General features: G+C 38.7%; 1 protein-coding gene across 1 annotated transcript; it reads left to right on the forward strand.

The window, feature by feature from the left end:
• The first annotated feature begins 2,192 nt into the window (after window positions 1–2,192).
• LOC110318925 (olfactory receptor 50-like) lies at window positions 2,193–3,134 on the forward strand. Its single transcript, XM_021194271.1, has one exon. It carries the CDS (start codon window positions 2,193–2,195, stop codon window positions 3,132–3,134), a length of 942 nt encoding a protein of 313 aa, XP_021049930.1.
• The last annotated feature ends 16,751 nt before the right edge of the window (window positions 3,135–19,885 follow it).

A 19,885-nucleotide genomic window follows, 5' to 3' on the forward strand; every position in this document is an offset into this window, starting at 1 on the left:
CTCTGGGCTGGTAGTCTTGGGTTCTATAAGAGAGTAGACTGAGAAAGTCTGTGGAGGCAAGCCAGTAAAGAACATCCCTCCATGGCCTCTGCATCAGCTCTTGCTTTCTGACCTGCTTGAGTTTCAGTCCTGCATCCTTTGGTGATGAATAGCAGTATGGAGATGTAAGCCAAATAAACTCTTTCCTTCCCAACTTGCTTCTTGGTCATGATGTTTATGCAGGAATAGATACCCTGACTAAGACACTAACCTGTCCAAGCTTTGAGATAAAGGCACACCCCAAAAACCTCTCCATAGAGCATTTTTCTTAAACTTACCCATGTTTCAAACATATGTGGGAAATCATCTTCTTTACTCACATCTCACTTTAACGCACAATTTCTGCTGGGTTTTCTTCCAACTTTCCTCCAAATCTCTGTGACCTTTGCAGTAATAGCACATGATATTCATATTACAGCTACTTTTCTTGGCTTCTCAAGTCTGCTCTCTACCTGATATCCAGCAAGCCTTTTTCCTATTTTATGTTACTTTATTTTTTGTGTGTATTGCTGCTCTTGAACAGATGGATAAATTTTATAATAGCAAATTAGACATTATATCTCCCTGCTCTTCACATATTTTCCAACCTTTACGTTCTGTGATTGGCAATTACCTTGGGTTTTCTTTGACTCTCAAAGCCCGTACCACTCTCCTTTCAAACACTTGCCTAAAGATCCCTTTTTATAATTTTTCTATGTATGTTATTCCACTACAGGCTATTTATAGGACACATTTCAGCTTCTTTATCACCTTGACCTTTTGTAACTTGACATATTCTGAAAACCATGGTTGCTTGTTTCTCTAAATTCATTTCTCAATATATAGCATAAAAAGATATAAAATAATATTGCTTATTGCAATATTGCTCAAAATAGCAAAGTATTAAAAACAATCTACCCAAAACAGTCAAATTATTAGCATTTTTATCATTACAAAGTAATTATTACTACATAGAAATGAGAAAGAAATGAATTAAAATTAATTTCAGGCAACATCATCTTAACTGAATTTTTTTTAAGTACAGAGTGAGATGGATTATATACAGGCACTTTAAAGATGATCTTGGAAATCTGGAAAGTATGACATGGCAAATAGGAAGCTGCTAACCACAGAGACATACTGGTCCCTAAACAAGTCTTCCTATAGATTATAACAACAAACTCAGTCACTAGAATATCAACTCTAATTTTATCATGTTCCTTTTCCTATTGCTTAGTGATTACTCACACAGATAGGGATGATTAAATGAGAAAGTAAGAAATGGCAGTTCAGCAGTAGAGAAAACATGTAGAAAATGCATAAAAAGTAACTGTTTTCAACTTAAAAACCTAGGCTAAGAATAAAGCAGGTAACATTTGCTTTTGCTAGAAAAACACAAAGAATTTCCTTGACTGAATTAAGAACTGGTAGGAAAGTCAACTATTTCCAGGTGTTCTGTGTACTTGCACGAGATGCTTAGGTTGGAGCTACTGAAGATAGCTGAATATTGAAGATATTCATATGGAATCAGGGTCATTTTATGCAGCCTAGGAAGAGTGAGATCACTGAGAAAAAGTAATAATGGGAAGGTCTCATAGCTGCTTATAAGCTTCCATTGGTTTTTATATTGTTGGCTCAGACTCACACACTTAATGCTTTGACCATATGCACATGTTGCTTTTGCTAATTCTCCAGATCCTGGTTTGTTTGTTTTTTTTTTTTCAGATGCAAAAATGCTCCCTGGGTTCCACTATCTGTTTTCAGCTCATGGAAAGAAAGCCTTAGGTAAGTGCATTCAAGAAAGTTTAAAAGTGATCAACAACCATTGAAATGTGTTGATTTTTCTATTGGCTGGTACCAATTTACATACTAGATCCTTAATCTAAAATTGTCTTGGTGAAGTCCAGGCACCTTGATCTGGAAATGGATGTGATAATTTTCCTGATGTTATATTGTTCCCCTCTTATAAACATTCAGTTGATTTCAATGTGGAAAAATTATATCCTTTTCCAAACCATTACAGCACATTATTGTCACAGAAATCTTCATATTAGGGTTAAAACACATATATTAATGGTTCAAACTAGTGTTAAAATGTTTCCACGATGTAATAGTTGAAATAGCTTCTCTTTTGTTCTCACTTCTTCTTTCCCTCACAGCAGAAGAGGAAGAACATGAGGAGTGATAATGAGAGCACTGTGTCTGAGTTCATCCTCCTGGGGCTCCCCATTCGAGCAGAGGACCAAGGCCTGTACTCTGTCCTGTTCCTGGCCATGTACCTGACAACTGTGCTGGGGAACCTGCTCATCATCCTACTCATCAGGCTGGACTCTCACCTCCACACCCCCATGTACTTCTTCCTCAGCCACTTGGCCTTCACAGACATTTCTTTCTCATCAGTCACAGCTCCAAAGATGCTCATGAATATGCTGACACACAGTCAATCCATCTCATACGCTGGGTGTGTTTCCCAGGTATACTTTTTTTCAACTTTTACTGATCTTGACAGTTTTCTTCTGACCTCCATGGCCTATGACAGGTATGTGGCCATCTGCCACCCTCTGCACTATAACACCATCATGAGTCAGAACCTCTGCGTCCTTTTAGTAGTAATGTCCTGGGCCTTATCCTCTGCCAATGCCCTTGTGCACACCCTTCTCTTGGCTCGCCTATCTCATTTTAGAAATAATACCATTCCCCACTACTTCTGTGAACCCTCTGCCTTATTGAGCCTGTCGAGCTCAGACACCACCATCAATGAGATGGTCATCCTTCCTTTAGGTACTCTAGTCATTACCCTGCCATTCATATGCATCCTGGTCTCTTATGGCCGAATTGGAGTCACCATTCTAAGAACTCCATCCATCAAGGGAATCTGCAAAGCCTTGTCCACATGTGGTTCTCACCTCTCCGTTGTTTGTCTGTACTATGGAGCTATTATTGGGCTTTACCTAGTCCCCTCATCTAATAACACCAATGACAAGGATGTCATTGTGGCTGTGATATATAGTCTGGTCACACCTATGGTGAATCCCTTTATCTATAGTCTGAGGAATCGGGATATAAAAGGAGCATTGAGAAATATTCTCAACAGGAGACTGTGTCCACAGTGGTAATCATGGTCTTTACTATTAGTATCCCTTCTTCCTTTCTTCCTTGTCAGGAAATCTTCATTAGTCTGCCTTTCCTTCACTCACTTCTCCCTGTACAGTTTTTTCTCTATTTAACTATCTTGTTGACATTCAGTGTCTTGGGAAAGTTTCTCAAAAACCTTCTACATATTTTTCTTGTAAAATTTTAATTGTTTATATAGTCATTACTGTTTCCTTTTTATTAGATAGAGTCATAGCTTTCATAGCAAAAACCTTTTCATCTCTGCAGGTAACAGAAGGATTTATTGCCTTAGATTATTTTATTTTATTTTTATATTTTATTTTATAACATACTGTGAGTTTTTGGCAACAACTATTAATATTTATTAATTTTATCTTACCTTTTTGTGTATTGGTGTTTTGATATACCTATGTGTCTGTGCATCACGTTTATGCCTAGTGTCTGCAAAGGCCATTAGAGTGTGTCAGACTCTCTAGAATTTGGTTTACAGATGGTTGTGAGCAACAATATAGGTGCTGGAATTCAAACCTGGGTTCAGTTCTCTTAATCACTGAACCATCTTTTCTGCCTGTTATTTTTTTTATATATATATTTTTAGTTTTTGTAGTTGACACTCAGAAGTGGCAGATATTTATTGAATATATTGAGCTGTTTTGACACATGTAAATAGTTCATAAAATCCACATAAAAGAAAGCATAGTAATTTATTCAAATATTTAGTATGACTTATTTAGCATGAAATTCTTTATTCTAGCCTTAAGTATAATATATACTACTTATAATTACTACACAGCAAAACATGACAACAACAATTTTTCTCAGCATAGTTTGGTGCTTCCTGACCAACCTATCTATGCCCATCCATTTTTCTTATTTTATTTGTAATATTATCTAATTTATCAAAGCTTTATTATTTGTATAATTGTGGCTATACTCAATTCATTATGTTTTTTGACAGTGCTTGGTTATGATCACTAACTAAAATGAAAATACACTGTTTCCTGTAAAAGATAAAAACAAGAATAAACTCTCTGGGGAGCATGAAGGTCCTGGGAAGGGGGTATATCACAACTATAAGCAAGACCTTGGCATGAGCCTCCATGGGGCACTGTGGTTATGTGCTGTTTTTGCATCCTAAGGAGGAAGTTCTGCTTTTCTGAGTGGGTGATGAAGGATAGTTAGGTAGATATTCAGAGGTCTCAAGTGCTTGAATCAAGTTCAAGTAGGTCTGCAGAGCAGTTTAACTCAAATACATTTTATTACGAAAAGGAGAAAGAAAGTTTCTTGCTCAACTACAAAATCATTATATACCATGAAGTGATTTCATGTTTGGTCCCTGAAAATCAACCTCTGCTGATGCAGAGGAACTTTTAATACTCATTGGCTGTAATACAGATACATTTGTAAAGTAGCACAGCAGAGTTTAATGGCTATTTAAATGCATCTCAAACAGCACTTAGCAGAATTTAAGCTACTGTGTGTCTGATACTTTTTTACAAAGCAAGCAATATTTTACATGCTTATTAGAGATTTTATTTAGCTGTTACACAATGTTAGAAATAATAAGTAAACATAAGTCATAAAAGCTATACATAGATTAGATATGTGTGCTGTATTTTATATTCATATGTGTTCAAATTCATACACTTATAACATTTTAATAATAATATTAAGCAAAATACTCATTAATTTCTAGACTTAAATAGTAGAAAACTTTCAGTGTTGTTAATGTGCGTTTGGTGCACACCACACATTATATATATATATATATATATATATATATATATATATATATATATATATAAAATAGTTTTTCTTAATTATTTTTTGATACCCCAAATACTACCTCCTCTTTCATTCTCCCTCCCAGAGTTCTTTACCCAATTTCCCCTCCCCTTTACCTCTTAGAGGGTGATTCCCCTAGGCATTCCCTGTCTCTGGGGCATCAATTCTCTACGTGATTAGGCACATCCTTTACTACTGAGGCCACAGAAGGCAGACCTCTGCTATATATGTGTTGAGGGCCATGGAGCATGCCTTGTATGCTCTTTGGATGATAGCTTAGTTTCCAGGAACTCCCAGGGTTTCAGGCTAGTTGACATCATTGGTCATCATATGGTGTTGTCACCACCTTCAGTTCCTTCAATTATTCCTCTAACTCTTTCATAGTGATCCCCAACCTCAGTCCAATGGTTGCCTGTAAATATCTGCATCTGTCTCAGTTACCTTTTGGTAGACCCTCTTAGACAACAGCCATGCTAGTTTCCTGTCTGCAAGCACAGCATAGCATCAGTGATAGTGTTAGGTTTTGGTGCCCTTCCATGGGATGGATCTCCAAATGGGCTGGTCACTGGATGACCTTTCCTTCAGTCTTTTCTTCATTCTTTTAGATGGGAACAAATCTGGTACAAAAAATTTATAGGTAGGTTGGTAACCCCATCCCTCCACTGATGACCCTGTCTAACTACTGGGGTTAGGCCCTTCAGGGTTCATCTCCCCACTGTTGGGCATTTCACCTAATGTTATCCCCATTGAGTCCTGTGAGCCTCTGCCATCTCAGGTATCTGGGACTTTCTAGAGGTTCCCCCACCTCTTATCAGTGGCAGCTGCATTGTTCCATTTATTCTCCTGACCTTTGGGCTTCTACCCTCTCTCCCCTTAGTTAGGGTTTTACTTCTGTGAACAGATACCATGACCAAAGCAACTATTATAAGGACAACATTTAATTGGGGCTGGTTTAAAGGTTCAAAGGTTCAGTCCATTATCATTAAGGCTGGAGCATGGCATGCATTATGTAGGAGGATCTGAGAATTCTACATTTTGTTCTGAAGCCCAAAAGAAGACTGGCTTCCAGGGAGGTAAGTTGTGGGCCCTTAAGATAGTACCCACAATGACACAGTTCCTCCAACAAGGCCACACATACTCCAAGAAGGCTACACTTCCTAATCATGTCACTTTCTCATTCAAGCATATTCAAACCATTACATTCCACTCTCTGGCCCAGACAGGCTTGTTCAAACATATGAGTTTATGGGAGCCATACCAAAACACAGCATAATGCAAAATACATTTCGTCCAACTTCAAAAGACCCGTGGTACAACAGTCTCAACAATATTAAAAGTCCAATGATCAAAGTCTTTTCTGAGGTTCATCCAATCACTTAACTGTAATCCCCCAAACCATAGGAAACCAACAGCACAAACTCCAAACTCTTCATTTCTGTGTCTGATGTTGAAGTGGTCTTTAGATCATAAACTCCTTTTTTGTTGACTTCAACAATCTCCTTTCCTCTGGGCTGTTTCCACTCCTTGTTAGTAGCTTTCCTCAGCTCTAGCATCTCAACATTCTTGAAGGTTCTAAGGCAAAGTCAATGTTACAGATTCTTATTTCAATGTCTGAGAAACACACATGATCTTCTGATGTCATTCTAATAGCTAAAGAATACACTTCCAACAAAAATTAATCAAAAGAGATGGGCAAAGACATGACATACTCATCAAAGGAAAAGTAATCACTAAGATGATTATTATATCTTCAAAATCTATGCCTCAAACACAAAGGTACCCACATTTGTAAGAGAAATACTACTAAAGCATAAATCTTACATCAACCCTCATGCATGATAGTGGGAGGCTTCAATACCTCACTCTCACCAATTGACAGGTCATCCAGAAAAAAAAAACAGAGAAAGAATGGTGATAACAGACATTATGAACTAGAAGGATCTAACAGATATCTGCAGAACATTTTATCCAAGCACAACCTAATATACCTCAGCACTTCACAGAACATTCTCCAAAAATGGCCACAGACTCTGTGAAAAACAGATATCAACAGGTATAAGAAATTTTAAATAATACCTGATATCCTATTAGACTACCACAGATTAAAGTTGGATTTTAACAACAGAAACATCAGGAAAACTTTCAACTCATAAAAGCTGAAAACTCTCTACTGAATAAGATTACTGGTCCAAGGGAGAAATAAAGAAATTAAAGACTTCCTAGAATTGAGTGAAAAGGAATGCACAGCATTCCCAAACTAATGTGACACAATGTAAGTGGTGCTAAGAGGAAAGTTCTTAGTACTAAGTGCCTACTTAAAGAAACTGGAGATATTTCAAAGTAGGAAATTAACAACATGCCTAAAAGCTCTAGAACAAAAAGAGAGAAGCTCATCCAAGAGGAGTAGATAATATGACATAACCAAAGGGATGGATAAAAGCAATATCATAAAAAAAATGCAAAGAATCAATAAAAAAAAGTTCTTCCCACAACTTGGTCCAGGGCAGAACTGATGCTCCAGATCCCCTCCTACACCCAGACATAGCTTGAATCCCAGGAGCTCCATTACAACCAGGCTCACAGTCTCGTAGGTAGGACAGGATCCAGTCAGAGCCAGCCAGGCCAGTTAACATCCGAGTTAAACAGATGGCAAGGGGCATCCACAAGAACATAAGCAACAGAAACCAATGCCACTTGGCAACATCAGAACCCAGCTCTCCTACCACAACAAGCCCTGGATACTCTAACACACCTGAAAAGCAAGACACTGACCTAAAATTGAATCTAAAGAGGATAGAGGGCATTAAGGAGGACATAAATAACTCCCTTAAGGAAATGCAGGAAAACACGGGCAAACAGGTAGAAGCCCTTAAAGAGGAAACACAACAATACCTTAAATACAGGAAAACACAAACAGGCAAAGGAATTGTACAAAATCCTACAGGATCCAAAAAATGAAAACAGATACAATAGAGAAATCAAAAAGGGAGGCATCCTAGAGATGGAAAACCTAGGAAAGAAAGCATGAGTCACAGACGCAAGATTCACCAACAGAATACAAGAGATAGAAGAGAGAATCTAAGTTATAGAAGATACCATAGAAGATATTAACACAATAGTCAAAGAAAATACAAAGTATAAAAAGCTCCTGACTCAAAATATCCAGGAAACTCAGGACACAATGAAAAGGCCAAACATAAAGATAATAGGAATATGAGAGTGAAGATTCCCAATTCAAAGGGACAGAAAACATCTTCAACAAAATCATAGGAGAAAACTTTCCTAAACTAAAGAAAGAGATGGTTGTAAATGTACAAGAAGCCTACAGAATACCAAATATATTTCACCAGAAAAGAAATTCCTCCCATCACATAATAATCAGAAGACTAAATGCACAGAACAAAGAAAAAATATTAAAAGTGATAGGATAAGGTCAAGTATCATATAAAGGCAGCCCTATCAGAATCATACCAGAATTCTGAACAGAATGTGGAAAGCTTTTTGGGCTGCTTCTGGAAATTTTGCAAGCCCTTGTCACTAGGCTCACATACGGGAGTAGGCTGATTTCAAATAAGAATATTTACATTTTGGCTAATATAAAGCTCAAGATAAATTCAGCTGAGGAATGTGTTACATTCCTTTTATCTTGGTCATTCTGATATGCTCTTGGAAACAGTGACCACAGGGCTTTGTTTACTACTTTATTTGATCTCTTTGTTTATTGCCTCATTTGATACTTTGTCTTTGATCTAAGAACAGACCCTATTATTTGGTTGTGCTTAGAATGGTATAAAAGCTGACTGGGGAAAAATAAACCCACTTCAGCTTCAGCAATGCTAGAGTCATGTTATGGTGTCTAATTGTCTTTTTGTTTTCAATCCTCACTCCCTCACTTGAGACCCTGTTGACTAACTGAGCTGGTTTAGTCAGATGGCACCTCAACATTGGAGCACAAATATGAGGGATACAGTGAAGGACACCAAAGGAAAGGAAGCTCAAGCAAAGGCAAAGACAAATAAAGAAGAGGCAGGAGAGCATGCAGACTGCAGAAGCAACAGAGTTTGTTGGACAGGGTTCCTTTTGGCCTTCATCCTCAACCAGGAGGCAGAGGTGAGACCCAGACCCCTGTGTACCTTCCCTGGCAGAGGAGAGTTGGCCTCCAGGGAGGGCTCTGACCCTGAGACTCAGATGAGATTGCCATCTTGTATCCTGGGTCACTCAGAGACCAGTCCACGCAGGAGAGTATGAAGGCCACAGAAGAAACAGAGCTTCCTGTACAGGGTCCTTTCACACCTTCATCTTCAGCCAGGAGGCAGAGCTGTGCACCAGTCCTCTGTGTACCTTTCCTGCAAGAGAAGAGCTTGCCTGAAGAGAGTGCTCTGACCACTGGGACTCAGGAGAGAGTTGGACTCCCAGGAGTGCTGACAGAGGCTAACAGAATCACAGGAAGAACAAGCTCCAGCCAGAGACATCTAGAACATCTAACACCAGAGAATTCCAGATGGCAAAAGGCAAACATAAGAATCTTACTAACAGAAACCAACACCACTCGGCATCATCAGAGTCCAGTATACCCACCACAGTGAGTCCTGGATACCCCAACACACCTGAAAAGCAAGATTTGGATTTAAAATCATATCTCATGATGCTGGTAAAGGATTTTAAAGGATTTTAAATAACTCACTTAAAGAAATAAAGGAGAACACTGCTAAACAGGTAGAAGTACTTAAAGAGGAAGCACAAAAATCCCTTAAAGAATTACAGGAAAATACAACCAAACAAGTGATGGAATTGAACAAAACCATCTAAGATCTAAAAATAGAAGTAGAAACAATAAAGAAAATCCAAAGGGAGACAACTCTGGAGATAGAAATCCTAGGGAAGAAATCAGGAAACATAGATGCAAGCATCACAAACAGAATACAAGAGATGGAAGGGAGAATCTCAGGTGCAGAAGACTCCATAAAGACCATGGACACAACAATCAAAATGTAAAATGAAAAAAGATCCTAACTCAAAACATCCAGGAAATTCAGGACACAATGAGAAGACCAAACCTAAGGATAATAGGTATAGATGAGACTGAAGATTCCCAACTTAAAGTACCAGTAAATATCTTCAACAAAATTATAGAAGAATACTTCCCTACCTAAAGGAAGAGATGCCCATGAACATACAAGAAGCCTACAGAACTCCAAATAGTCTGGACAAGAAAAGAAATTCCTCAAGACACATAATAATCAGAACAACAAATGCACTAAATAAAGACAGAACATCAAAAGCAGTAAGGGAAAAGGGTCAAGTAACATATAAAGGCAGACCTATTAGAATTACACCAGANTTCTCACCAGAGACTATGAAAGCCAGAATATCCTGGACAGATATTATACAGACCTTAATAGAACACAAATACCAGCCCAAGCTACTATACCCAGCAAAACTCTCAGTTACCGTAGATGGAGAAACCAAAGTATTTCATGAAAAAAACAAATTCAAACAATATCTTTCCAGGGATCCAGCCCTTCAAACGATAATAAAGGGAAAGCTCCAACACAAGGAGGGAAACTATGCCCTAGAAAAAGCAAGAAAGTAATCTGTCAACAAGACTAAGCAAAGATAGCCACAAGAACAGAATCCCAACTCTAACAACAAAAATAACAGGAAGCAATAATTACTTTTCCTTAATACAAATGGGACCTCATAAAATTGGAAAGCTTCTGTAAGGCAAAAGACACTATTAATAAGACAAAAAGGCCACCAACAGATTAGGAAAGGATCTTTACCAATCCTAAATCCAATTGGGGACTAGTATCCAATATATACAAAGAACTCAAGAAGCTGGACTCCAGAAAATCAAATAACCCTATTAAAAAGGGGGTACAGAGCTAAACAAAGATTCTCAACTGAGGAATACAGAATGGCTGAGAAGCACCTGAAAAAATGTTGAACATCTTTCTTGTTTTACACCAGTCAGAATGGCTAAGATCAAAAATTCAGGTGACATCAGATTCTGGCGAGGATGTGGAGAAATAGGAACACTCCTCCATTGTTGGTGGGATTGCAAGCTGGTACAACCACTCTGGAAATCAGTATAGTGGTTCCTCAGAAAATTGGACATAGTACTACAGGGAGATCCAGCAATACGTCTCCTGGGCATATACCTAGAAGATGTTCCAACTTGTAATAAGGACACATGCTCTACTATATTCATAGAAGCCTTATTTATAATATCCAGAAGCTGGAAAGAACCCAGATGTCCCTCAAGAGACGAATGAATACAGAAAATATGGTACATTTACATAATGGAGTACTATCCAACGATTAAAAACAATGAATTTATGAAATTCTTAGGCAAATGGATGCATCTGGAGAATATAGTCATGAGTGAGGTAACCCAACCACAAAAGAACTCACATGATATTCACTCACTTTTAAGTGGATATTAGCCCAGAAACTTAGACTACTCAAGATACAATTTGCAAAACACATGAAACTGAAGGAGAAGGAAGACCAAAGTGTGGATACTTTGTTCCTTCTTAGAATGGGGAACAAAATACCCATGGAAGGAGTTACAGAGACAAAGTTTGGAGTTGAGATGGAAGGAAAGACCATCCAGAGACTGCCCTACCCGAGGATCCATCCCATAAACAACCACCAAGCCCAGACACTATTGCATATGGCAGCAAGATTTTGCTGATAGGATCCTGATATATGTATCTCTTGTGTGGCTCTGCCAGTGCCTGGCAAATACAGATGTGGATGCTCACAGTCATCTATTGGATGGAACACAGGGCCCCCAATGAAGGAGCTAGATAAAGTACCCAAGGAGCTAAAGGGGTCTGCAACCTCATAGGAGGAACATTAGGAACTAACCAGTAACTCCCAGAGCTTGAGTCTCTAGTTGCAAATGTAGCAGAGGATGGCCTAGTTGGCCATCATTGGAAGAGAGTCCTCTTGGTCTTGCAAAGATTATATGCCTCAGTACAGGGTAATGCCAGGGCCAGGAAGCAGGAGTGGGTGGGTTGGGGAGCAGGGCAGGGGGAGTGTATAGGGGACTTTCAGGATAACATTTGAAGTGTAAATGAAGAAAATATCTGATAAAAAGGAAGAAAATAAATAAATAAACAAAAATAAATAAATAGCCATGTGTAAAAGAAAAAAAAAAAAGAAAAAGAAAGAATAGTTGGGCCAGTGGTGAATAAACTGTGTAAAAAAGGGGGAGGGGCACAAGGTAATGGTAGAATGCATTTTTGTGTGTACATTTAGAGATTTTCTAAAATCTAGAGGAATGAAGATAATTCTCATAGATGCTTTTATTCTTTGGACTCTGAGTGGAGATAGTTTAGACCCTAGACAGAAGAGAGAATATGGGTATCAGAAAAGCAGTTTTCTCCCCTGTCCTGGATGCTTTGGGGAAGGAGAAGGGAAACAAACATAAGCTGTTCCAGAGCTCTCCTAGGGACAGGAGGAGGTCAGGAGACATTCTGCTTCCCCTCTAGCTCCTACTGGAGGAATGCTTAGCTCTGGTTCTGGGTCCCTTAGGTAGGATATCTGGGCCCCTTTGGTGGAATGTCTACTCTTCTTCCTTCTCTGTCCATTGTCTGTCTTTAGCACACCATTCTGTCCACGCCTCTCAGTTTATGTCTATGTTTTTGTTTCATTGCTTGATTGTTGATGTTTTATGTTTAAAAGAAAAAGTGTTTACAATTTTATCAGCTAGCTGCCCAACCCTTGATTTATTTTCAACTTAGTTTTTAAAAAGGTGGTCTCAATTTGCACAACAAAACCGATAAGTTGCCGAGTACCTGTAGCTAGGAGTCTAGCACAGCTTGAGAAGGCTGCCAGGGGCTGATTGTCTATACAAGCTGCTCTTAAAGGGCCCAGCAACTTCTCAGCTTCTCTGGAAAGGAAGCTGATGGCTGTTTCTCCTAGAAAAATCTCTATGACTGTGATTATTGGATTCAACAGGTAATAAGATGTGCCTTTCTTGAAATTGCAGCTAGAAAAATGTAAGAAGATTTTGTCTAGTCTAAATAAGTAAATGTGTGTAGCTACTTCATTTTTGTTTCTGACTGGCTTTAAATGTATAAATATGTTCTGCATGTCTTGGTTATAGACTTATAAATTATTGGCTATGATTGACAAATTGTAACATTGGTAACAAAAAGTTTGCTTAAAACTGGTAACTTAAGGTTGGAGTCATTCTAGACAATAACACATGGTATGAGTCAACCCAGGGAAACAGGTCTTTAAAGATACTTCTAAATTGGGATAATATTTTGTGTAATTCCTATCCTAGAAACTATACTTGTAAAATATAGGATTTAAGACAATGTCTTTTGAATTCCATATTAGAAGCTGTACCATCATGCATTCATATACAAGAACTGGCAACCAAACTTTGTATCATGCAAGTAATGAACTTGGTATTGATTTTAGAGAGAATGGATTATTTGTTAAAAAATGGTTTTACTTTCCAAAATTATGGTTATGCTCTTATATTGCAAAAGAAACTTAAAAATTGTAGTTAAGTTGCCAATGTTCCATTAGCTTCAGTTGACAATTCAATCACAAGCTCAAGCTTTTAATTCCCCTTAGAAATTACCCATATTTGTAATTCAGAAAAAAAAATCAGGGAAGTGGAGATTATTGGAAGATTTACAGAAAGTTAATGAAACTATGGAACTTGTAGGAGCATTACCTACTCTAGCTGCTATTCAAAAAAAAAATACATATAAAATTATTATATATTTTTAAGATTTTTTTTACAATAGTCTTTTGAATCCTGATGATTGCAAAAGGTTTGCATTTAGTTTGCCTGCTTATAATTAAAAAAAAACATAAAGCAATATCATTACAAAAATTTTGCCTCAGGGAATGGCTAATAGCCCTACTTAGGTCAAACATTTGTTGCTGCTTCAATTCAAGAAGTTAGCTGATTCTTCTGAAGGAGTTTTACTACAAGTCTTTTCTCTTATACAATGAGCTTTAAAATCTAGGCTTCGGGGCTGCCCACACTTCTTGATTTAGAGAGAACACAGGGTTGTAAGGAAGTGGAGGACACCTGTGCAGAGACTTCATTCTGGGCAATGGGGGGTCTTGGGGAGCCTCAGGGAAGTATGGTCAGTAGGGTGCACACTTGCACTAGATGGGGTAAAATGCAGTTCTGGCAGAGACCATCAGACCTGAGATGAGGACTAAACAGCTTCTAAGGAACAAACCAGGAGGCAGAAGCCTTGCAGATGAGGGGTCTTTTTCCCTCCCAGTTCAAGTCTCAAGGTTAAGGGATGGCAGACATCCAGTTTGTGACTTACTCTTGCACCTGGGCATGGCACGATGCCACATGCCATCATGCTGGCAAACAGCTGTGAAGGAGAATAGCTCCTGATTTCCCTGTTTAAGCAGAAGTTAGACATGTTGTCAGCACACAGCCCCCCCCCCCCACTTCCAAGGTTCACAACCACTGTGGGAATGTGACAGCAGCTGTGTCTGTCTCTGAGACCTCAACTCCCTCACAGATGTGCCGCCTCCTCCCTCCTCCCAATTCTCCCTAACTAGTGCTCTAAATCCAAGGCTGCAGATGGGATGCTGAGTTCCAAAGCAGAAAATCACAGCAAGGTTAATTGGTAGGTTCAATAACTTTGTTTTTAGACCCTGGACTGTTTCCACTAGACCCCCTGGCCCCTCCCAAATTGTAATAAAGCCAAATCAGGATTGTACTTTTTATCAAAACAAAGACCATTTTCTAGAGAAGACCCAGGCTTCTTCCTCTCCCTGAAACAGTCTACCAGCCTAGGTCTCCAACACACTCCCTCCCATACTGCAGTTTTCTTAAAGCCCGGGGCTTTCCTTAAACTTCTAGTGCTACTGGCCACTATCATATGTGTTTAACATAGTGACATGGCAGGTGAGTGGACAGTTGGCACGAGGTCAAAGAGTGACACTCTCTTGATAATATTGGAAAATATGGGGGGGGGGCGAGGCAAGGCTTTGTTATATAGCCTAGGCTGTCCTAGATTAGCTATGTAGCCCAGGGTGTCCTCAAATTCATAATTTTCTTGCATGAGTTTCCTCATGAGTTACAGGTGTAGGTGCCACTGCCCCTGTTTATAAATAACTTATTAAGAGCAAGAATCAGATGGGCTTAAGGGGACTTGTAATCCCAGCTCTCAGGAGGTAAAGGCAGAAGGATAAAGAGTTTAAATCTCGCCTGGGCTATACAGTGACACTGATCATCACCAACCTACCAGCCAACCATCTTTTCTCAATCTACCTTTCTCTCTCTCTCTCTCTCTCTCTCTCTCTCTCTCTCTCTCTCTCTCTCTCTCTCTCTCTCTCTCTCTCTCTCTCTCTCTCTCTCTCTCTCTCTCATTTTTTAAGACAGGGTATCTCTGTGTAGCCCTGGCTGTTCTAGTACTCTCTGTAGACCAGGCTGCCCTTGAATTCACAGTGATCTACCTGCCTCTACTGTCCTTTGTGTCCTTAATTTCTAGGATTAAAGACATGAGCCACCACTGCCTCACTAAGACATCATTTTCTTAAATCAAAGCAAAACAAAACAAGCAGACAAAAAGAAACACTGTGAGTGACTCCTGTTTGCAGACAAAGTAGATTCTTTTTTTCTTCTTCTTCTTTACTGTACCTGGCCTTGAACCTAGGACCACCAGCATCCTAGGCACGCTCTCTCCTGCTGAACTATATCCTCAGTCCTCTTTTTCACTTTTTCTTTGAGATGAGATCTCACCTAGTCACCCCTGTTGGCCTTGAACTGGCTCCATAACCTGAGTGGACCTTGAACATTGGTCCCTTTGATGTTTACTCAGATCTGAGAGCAGACAGATTGATTCTTCCAGCCCCATCCTCCATGGACTACCCAGTACCTTCCCCATTCAAAAGGACTTTTGAAACTGTACTAACAGGACAAGTCCAGAGTCAGATTAAAAGTTGGCTGACTAAACAAATATAGAAACATAGTTTTAATGGTCAAAATTACTAAACTTCCAAAACAAGATTAACAATTCCCCTGCCCTGCCTCACACTAAAAACCTCAAGGACAGACAAAATGATAGACACCCTATACAAAGCAACCAATGTCTAAAAATTTTATTGGCTACACCAATTCAAATAAACCGAACTACCCTGGTGCCTATATCTGGGCCTTACAAATGTATAAAAAGTGTGTTCTTTCTTTGTTCTGGGTCTCTCCTCTGGCCTGTGTGCTGAGAGGGGGTCCCCAACATGTTGGATAAGTAAAATCTTCATGTGTTTTACAACGAAAAAAAAATCTTGGGGATTAGTTGTTGCTCCAGAAAAGATTCAAAGACAATCAATATGCTTTTCAATATTTGGAACATCAGTCATACCCTAAATAAATTGTGGCACAGAAAATTCAAATAGGAAAAGATAGTTTATTTAGTTTAAATGATTTCTGAAAGTTTCTAGGAGATGTTAATTGGCTAAGACCTCACCCTAAGCTCACCAAAGGAGGACTTAGGCCTCTGTTTTATAATCTCAAGGGGTATAGAAATCCTGTTTCCCCTTGACAATTAACTGATGGCAGATGAATAGCATTGCAGAAAGTAGAGGAAGCTGTTAGTCAACAACAAGAAAAATTTTAATATCTTATTATGAAGCTATTTCTTTTTAAATGAAGAATTGTAGGGTAGAATCATAAAAATATTTTGGGAAAGAACCTGATGAAATATTTCTTCCTTATTCCAAACAGTAATTAAATTGGTTATTGCAGAATACTGATATTTAGCCTATTGAGTGTGCAAATTTCTCAGGCAAAATTGATAATCATTATCCAAAAGACAAGTAGTTACAATTTGCCTCTGTGCATGCTTTTGTATTTCCTTTAAATTTGCACATATAGTCAATAGAGAATGTGCTTACAGTATTTACAGATAGCTCTTCTAATGGAAAAGCAGTATATGTGATTGGATCACATGCTTATTCTCTTGAGTTTCCACCTGCTTCAGCACACATAATTAGATTATGTGCTCTAGCCCCTGTTTTCAAAATGTTGAAAATTCAAGCTTTTCATTTGTTTACTGATACTGATTTCTTGAAACTGTACCTTCTTTAGATGCTGCTAATTCCCAAATTTTGCAATTACTTATGCAAATAAAACTTAATTTAAGAGAGCATACTGTTCCTTACTTTATAGGACATTCAAGAGCTCATACTGGATTGCCCAGACCCCTTAGTGAGGGCAATACCATAGCAGATTTGCATACCAGGTAGATTATAGGCCTTACACAGGAACAATTAGCCAAACATTATCATTCTTTACATCATCAAAATAGTAATAACTTGAGACAGCAATTTGGTGTAGAGAATATTTGTGTCAAATTGTAAAGACTTGCCCTGAATGCCCTCAGTTTCTTCCTGCACCACATAATAGTATTAATCCTGGAGGACTCATACCCAATAAATTATGGCAAATGGATGTTACTCACATTTCTGATTTTGAAAAATTAAAGTATATACATGTGACAATTAACACCTCAGGCTTTCTTATTGCAACTGCTTTAACAGGAGAAGCAATTAAAAATGTAATTACTCATACCTTGTTTTTTTATGCTGGGTGTTTCAAATCAGATTAAAAACAGATAATGTAACTAGCTATTGTAGTTGAGACTTTCTGTCAACAATTTAATGTTACCCATATTACTGGGATTCTTTGTACTCTTCAAGGACAAGGTATTATGGAACTATAAAACAATATCTTCATAAAATAAGAGGGAGAATTATATCCCTGTACATGAAAAATTTATTTAAATCATGTTCTTTTCATTTTAAAATTTAAAAATTAGATTCCAAGGAACTCTTTGCTCACTGTCTATGGTACCCTACAACTGGGCATACTTATGTATAGGTTGTTGGGAATAAAATAAAGGGAGGGCCCTGGGGAGCCCAGGGAAAAGTGGGGAGGAAAAGGCGCCTAATGGCCTGCCAGAGTTTCTGTGCTCTGTGCAGGTGGATACAGGCAGAGCTGCTGGCACTTTCCACATGGCCCCAGGTAAGCATAGCCTCTGACCCACTCTTCAGGTGGTGGCCAAGGGGTAGCCCTGCCTGGTGACCCCAGAGCTACTTTGCTAAAGCCACCAGGATTATAGGAGAGAGGGATACAGGGAAAAGTTCCCAACACTGACAAGAGAGTGCACAGCAGATCTTGATGGAGCAGAGACTCTCTATGCTTTAAGAGCCTTATTATAGAAATGCAGAGGGAAAGAGAGAAAGTAGAAGAGAGAGAGAGAGAGAGAGAGAGAGAGAGAGAGAGAGAGAGAGAGAGAAGGATAGAGAGAAAGAGAGAGAAAGAGGGGGAGAATCGAGGAAAGATGAAGACAAAGAGAAAGGAGAGAGGTGAGAGAAGTGAGAGGTTAAGAAACAAAGGAGTAAGAGAGTGAGGTGGGGGCCTAACATCCCCTTTTATGATCTTCACTGTGTCTAGGTAACTGGGGAGGAGTTTAGCCTGAAGGTCAGAAGCTTGGGACATTGCTTATGTGATTACTGACTATGCTTCTCTTGCGGGGGATATAGAAGGTGGTATCTTAGGCAGGGGCTAGAGTTCCAGGAGCATGAGGGAATGCCTACCATGTCATGAAGGTGAATTATGATCATCAGGGTTCAGACCTCAGCTCAACTGGAGACCAGCCTGCAATTCCCCATACTTACTTGCATATGGAATGGTCCTGATCTGGTTTCAGATCCCCTACTCAATCCTCATAGAAGGAGAAACGAGGATATTCCATGACAAAACCAAATTTGAACAATATCTTTCTACTCATCCAGCCCTACAGATGATAATAGAAGAAAAAATCCAACACAAAGAGGGATACTACAACCAGCAAAACACAAGAAATTAATCACCTCACAAGAAACCCAAAAGAAGAGAACCACAGAAACATAATACCATGACCAACAACAAAAATAACAGGATCAAACAATCATTGAGTTTAATATCTCTCAGCATCAATAGACTCAATTCCCCAATAATAGGCTAACAGACTGGATATGTAAACAGGACCCAGGACTATGCTTCATATAGGAAACATACATCAGTAACAAAGTCAGACACTATGTCAGACCAAAAGGTTTGAAAAAAATTTTTTCAAGCAAAATTGTCCCCCCAAAATAAGCTGGAGTACATTCCAATATCCAATAAAATAGACTTTCAACCAAAAGTTATCAAAAGAGATGTAGACAGATACTTCATACTCATCAAAGGAAAATCTACCAAGATGAACTCTCAGTTATTAACATATATGCTCCAAATGCAACAGCACTCACATTTGTAAAAGAAACATAATTAAAGCTCAAAACATATATTGATCATCCCACAATACTAGAGGGAAACTTCAACACCCCACTCTCACCAATGGGCAGATCATGGAAACAGAAACTAAACAGAGGCACACTGAAACAAACAGAAGTAATGGACCAAATGGATTTAACAGACGTATACAGAGCATTTTACCCTAAAACAAAAGAATATACCTTCTTCTCTGCACCTCATGGTACATTCTCCAAAACTGACCATGTAACTGGACATAAACCAAACCTCAACAAATACAAGAAGATTGAAATAATCCCGTGCATTTGATCAGATCACCACAAATTAAGGCTGGTCTTCAATAACAACAAAAACAACAGAAAGCCCACATACGCATGGAAACTGAATCTCCAGGAAATCTAGGACACAGTGAGAAGACCAAACCTAAGGATAATAGGTATAGAAGAGAGTGAAGATTCCCAACTTAAAAGGCCAATAAATATCTTCAACAAAATTATAGAAGAAAACTTCCCTAACCTAAAGAAAGAGAGGCCCATGAATATACAAGAAGCCTACAGAACACCAAAGAGATTGGACCAGAAAAGTAGTTCCTCCTGTCACATAATAGTCAAAACACCAAATACACAAAACAAAGGAAGAATATTAAAAGCAGTAAAGGAAAAAGGTCAG

This window comes from Mus pahari, chromosome 3 (genome assembly GCF_900095145.1).
Source record: "Mus pahari chromosome 3, PAHARI_EIJ_v1.1, whole genome shotgun sequence".
Lineage (NCBI taxonomy): Eukaryota > Metazoa > Chordata > Mammalia > Rodentia > Muridae > Mus > Mus pahari.

Coding starts and splice junctions, on each gene's coding strand:
- LOC110318925 (XM_021194271.1), top strand. CDS start 2,193: ATGAGGAGTGATAATGAGAGCACTGTGTCTGAGTTCATCCTCCTGGGG.